At 34.1% G+C, this 4,955-nt stretch overlaps 1 protein-coding gene across 4 annotated transcripts; it reads right to left on the minus strand.

The window, feature by feature from the left end:
- Window positions 1–715: 715 nt before the first annotated feature.
- LOC142542983 (lipid phosphate phosphatase 2-like) lies at window positions 716–4,744 on the minus strand. 4 transcript variants are annotated; one of them, XM_075649933.1, is made up of 9 exons: window positions 4,559–4,742; window positions 4,268–4,349; window positions 2,955–3,182; window positions 2,692–2,779; window positions 2,473–2,582; window positions 2,231–2,321; window positions 1,759–1,947; window positions 1,595–1,657; window positions 717–1,101 (listed from the first exon to the last, which is right to left on the minus strand). In XM_075649933.1, the coding sequence occupies exons 2-9, from the start codon at window positions 4,325–4,327 to the stop codon at window positions 926–928; spliced, it is 1,005 nt and encodes a 334-aa protein (XP_075506048.1). In that variant the 5' UTR covers window positions 4,328–4,349; window positions 4,559–4,742; the 3' UTR covers window positions 717–925. The 4 variants fall into 4 exon arrangements, with proteins under 4 accessions (XP_075506049.1, XP_075506048.1, XP_075506047.1 ...); XM_075649932.1 differs by having other exon boundaries at window positions 4,268–4,363; window positions 4,553–4,742; XM_075649931.1 differs by having other exon boundaries at window positions 4,268–4,363; window positions 4,559–4,741.
- Between the last annotated feature and the right edge of the window lie 211 nt (window positions 4,745–4,955).

Consider the following 4,955-nt stretch of genomic DNA (forward strand, 5'->3'; position numbering starts at 1 on the left):
CTTGGTAGAAATAAAAAATAAATAAAAAAATAAGGTGTTCAAAAAAGGAAAGAAAAGAAAATAGAGATCCTCACATTAATTGGGCCTCTATGGACCCAAAAATTAATGTGGCCACATGGGGGAATACGCTGGATGTGGCCCATGGTTTAACATCAATTCCACATGTTTCCCTTTTCCTCTCTTAATTAGCCAGCTACTAGATAATCTCTACTGCTAAAATAATATAAATATTAAATTTTATTAATCGAAAATATTTTAATTAGACAATATTAAATTTTTTTATTTATTAAGGTGGATGTCCGATTCAATAAACATTCGTCCATTCAATCAAGAATTAATGTGTAACCTATTGATTTAAATAATTAAATATCAATATAATCTACCTATTTATCAAAGAACTATTAGAAATAATTGTGAACTTATTAGTATAAATAAAATCACTCTAAAAATAAAGAAAATAAAAGAAAAAAGGATAATAATAGATAAGAAAAAAGACAAAAATTCATGTGAAACGGTCTCACAGTGTCGTATTTTGTGAGACTGATCTCTTATTTGAGTTATCCATGAAAAAATATTACTTTTTATGCTAAGAGTATTACTTTTTATTTTGAATATCGGTATGGTTGATCGTCTCACAGATAAAGATTTGAAAGGCTGTCTCACAATATACCTACTCAAGAAAAAATACATAAACAAAACTATTAGGATTCTCAAATTTATATATCATAAAAAAAAAAAAAAAAAACTATACATTAAGCGCACTTCCGTAGCGCAAACAGCATAAGTTACACTACCATCAAATTACACAACACTCCCACCTTAGAACATGACATGACCATGAAACTGAAAGAACACGACACACCAGTTTGCATATTCACCGGTAAAGGCATAGCTGAGAAAAGAGATTAAGAGAACATTTATTGTCTCAACTTCGTCCATGCTCCATAGCTTCAATAGTTGAGTCTAAACTCGGATCAACGAAGCCTCGATCCCGTGGCCGTTGGTTCATTCCTTGCATGCCGATTCCATTCCCAGAAACAACCGGTTGAGAGTTGGCACTAGTTAGCTCCAATGCCCGGAAATAAGCATAAGTTCTCCATCCTGTCATACGAAGAAAATCAAAAGAGAACGTTTACCTCGATATTTTCTCACCGAGCTTTCTTATATCATAACTCTGACATAAACCTGGTAATCAAACTTCAAAGTCGAGCATTACAATCTACACAACAACGCCAGAGTAAAATCTATGGGTGTCATTTTTCGAATATTTTTGCATAGATTACGTTAGAATTAAGTATCTAGAAAGAATGGTCTCCCACGGTTGCACATCTACTTTAGATATGATTTCACAATGTACGTCCGGTACAAGAATCTCCAAATTAATTCAGTATCATAAAATTCTAACATAGCATGGATAAACTAGTGATTTGGAGTTTCACATGATGACTCTTTTTTATGTCATCCCATAAAGAAACCAACCATAAAAAAAATGCACTTAAGTCTCGCCATTTTCAATCATAAATCCAACAAATATATGACAACATCAATTGATGGTAACCAGACAATGACCCCATGATATGCGTGTCTTACTTACCTTCTGTCATGTGGTAAGGAGGTGGGAAAAATTGCAGGTAGCAAAATGTAGCGACTATAAGACCTGAAACATATCACAGACACAAATTGAACGAAATAATGTGGCAATACGAAGTGTAATAATCAAGTGATTTAACTTGATCATTCATGTCGAATATAAAGTACCTAGAAGACCTCCGACAAACACATCTTGCCAGTGGTGCCAGTAATCATCTACGCGAGAAACACCGACAAGAGATGCAGCAAGAAGAGGAAGAAAAACGATGCAAAGTTTTGCCACATGCCCCTTTCGATCAAAGCATTTGATTTTTCCGGCCAAGTATAACGATAGAAAACCCAGACCTGCAAATGACCCTGCAAATTATCCTAAAATCTATGAATTACTGGTCAACCATAATTATCCAAGATAAAGAAAACTAGGAGTACTGCATACTGTATCGTAGACGGATTTCATTATATGATAAGATTCGGGTAAAAATAGTTCATTGAACCTTGACCAAATTGGTGTAGGCCTACATCCTGCATGATTTGGACATTCAAAGAAAACTAGGAGTACTGCATACTGAAAAGGAAGCTACTTTTCCAGTGGCCTACATCCTGCAAACAAGTACAATCACAAAGCAAAAAGGCAGCTTACATGAAGTATGCCCACTCGGAAAACTCTTGTGTCCCTCTTTTATATCACTTTCTTTACCATGGCATATCACATCACCCCAACGATCGTATATCTGAAACGTGAAAACATTTACTTAGATTTTTAAAAAATTAACTTCATAGCTAAGAAATTTAAAGTTTCTTGACATATAATCCGCAGAAAAAACAATGCCCTTGAAATAAAAGATTTAAACTACTCTATATTCAGAAATTAAAAAGACATACATCCTGCCCATCAGGAAAACAACGCCAAAAAAAATCAGGCCGCGGTCGGCCAACTGCAACTTTTATCGCATCAGTAAGGACGCCAGTTATCAGTACAGCGAACAAGAGTCCTGAAGTTTGACAATTTCATTGTCAGCTAATCTTGCTATTTGTGTGTGTAAACCCTTTGCATTATAATTCATTAAAGATTAAAGAATACGGGAGAAGCTTTTAAGATACCTAGTATGCTATCGTGCAAATCATAGACGTCCCTTCTCCGAAGATAGTAGAGAACGAAAATGACAATTGGAAGCAAAACGGCATATATCTAATCACAAAAAAATGATCATGTCATTTGTAACACATATATTTAAGTACATATTCATGCTACTAGAGATACAATTATCAGAATGTTCAGGGAAAAATTAATAGAATTTTACTAAGTAAAATAGCGTTAATTTCAGTGAGAACAAATGTATTGTATCAGCTAAAAAGATTCTCACAGGAACTGCCCAAACAGGCACCGTGTTGTCCTTCAGAGGATACTTAAGATCTTCCATCATGCCTTGTCCAACGAAACGGTAAAACGGTTTAATTATGTTCAGAATGACCACTATGACTACAAGCAGTATTAATATGAGCCAGTCATGCTTGTGGTTCCTTGCGAGCTCTGCCCCGTGAGACTTGATGGTGTGTCGGCATCCGATCTCTACCTGATCATCAGGTCTTGCCTATTTGTTTCATTTCAAACTGTATGAGTTTACATTGAAAATTTTGCAATACGATACATCCATTTAAGCTAACATGCAGGGGAAAAAACCAATAACTGAATATCAAGAATTTTCCAGCTAAAGTTGTGCGTCACCATCAATTTCATAATACTGACAGCAGGCAAGGCTATAAAGTCATGACATATTAGCTTTGTAGGCCTTCTTCTTGAATGGAGTAAACATATTATTTTTTACGGATGTCACATAAGTTAAAATATATCAATAGTTTACAGCTATATGCTACGAAGGTTTGTCAATTGGAAACTGCATTTAGCGTATAAATTTTATGGAAGACGATACACAGACACAAGTTTTTGAAGACACTCCGGCGATACAATACTTGAATTTTATTCTTTAATCAAGAAATCCTAATTCATTACTCATGAACAAAACATCACACCTGATGAAATTAGACCAGATTTCTTGGTAAATCTAATCATGTATCAAAATCAAGTACCCGATTTGCTACATGTAACTGAAAGATGCACCAGTACGTACAGTCTAAATCAAAGTTTCCACAAAGATACCATGTAGATCAATGAAAATTAATCCTTGTTAAACTTTTGAAAATTATTCAACATAAACATATCATCCCTCTGCATGTATGAAATATAAAAGTGCACTGGCGGGAAAGCCTAAAACCCTACTAAAAAAGTAACACCGTTTTTTAATTTAAAATGGAAACTTTATATCTGATCAAATGGAGGAGGAGTTGCACTTTTTTTAAAATAATAAACACCAAATTTGCTACATGCAATCCAAAGATCAATATTGGTACTTGGTCAAATTCAAGATGATGATACCTAAAAGCTAACTCATAATTTAATACTGAAGGGAAACAAGCCAAAAGAAAGCAAATTGCATCACGGATTCGCAAGAACCCAAGCCACTTTAAATTTAAAATCAACATGTACCCCACAACTTAAGAAAGTCAATTACTTTTGATGGTTCTAAATCTTAACAACTTATTATTATTCCTGATGTGAAAATATTCTTAGTCAAATCAATAAGAAAAAGACAACCCATAAGGAGGAAAAACCAAAAACCTGAAACATGTTCCTGAAATTCGGCGGCGGACAGAAAGAGATCACATCTCTCCAACCCATTTGCAGACAAAGCCAAACAAATCTGTACCTCAATCACTGGTTCCCAAATTCGAAGCAAAAATCATTCCAAGAACGAAAAAGGTTCAAATTTTAGTCAGAAAACAGTGAATTAAAATGATGATAAATACAAGAAAGAAGCATAGATATTCTGGCCCAGATGAAGGCACCCTTTTCTCTTACAGATTATAACGAATGATGGGAACAAGGAAAAAGAACAATATATACATATACCTTGTGATGTATTCGTCAATATCCTCAAGCCCAACGTATAAGTTGCAGAGATGTAGAGGGATATGAAAAATGTGAGTTTGAAACGAATTGAAAGGCGCTGAGACGGTTGAACAAGCAATATCGTTAAGAGCTATGAATAGCACGTTCCATCAACGCTGAATGGATTATTTCCATGTTTGAACGGAGAAAATTGAAGTTTTTCGTTAAGTCACGTCATTTCAATATTGTAGTGTACTTCATTCAAATTATTCATCAAGTCAAATCGCTTTCTCAATATCAAACTCATTAACTCAACACAACTTAAAAATATTAAATGTAAATTAGTTTAGGTTGTATTTGGATAGTTTTATTTGAAATTCATTATTTTGAATTTATTTTTATTGTTAAATAGCACAAA

The sequence above is a fragment of the Primulina tabacum genome, chromosome 4 (genome assembly GCF_025594145.1).
Source record: "Primulina tabacum isolate GXHZ01 chromosome 4, ASM2559414v2, whole genome shotgun sequence".
Classification (NCBI taxonomy): Eukaryota; Viridiplantae; Streptophyta; class Magnoliopsida; order Lamiales; family Gesneriaceae; genus Primulina; species Primulina tabacum.

Bases quoted from the DNA above. Each gene is read 5' to 3' on its own strand.
- LOC142542983 (XM_075649933.1), bottom strand. From the start codon at position 4,327: ATGGGTTGGAGAGATGTGATCTCTTTCTGTCCGCCGCCGAATTTCAGG. The intron at 3,183-4,267 runs GTTTTTGGTTTT...TGAAACAAATAG, and splicing joins ATTTCAGGAACATGTTTCAG to GCAAGACCTGATGATCAGGT. The intron at 1,658-1,758 runs GTACTTTATATT...GATATGTTTCAG, and splicing joins GTTTGTCGGAGGTCTTCTAG to GTCTTATAGTCGCTACATTT.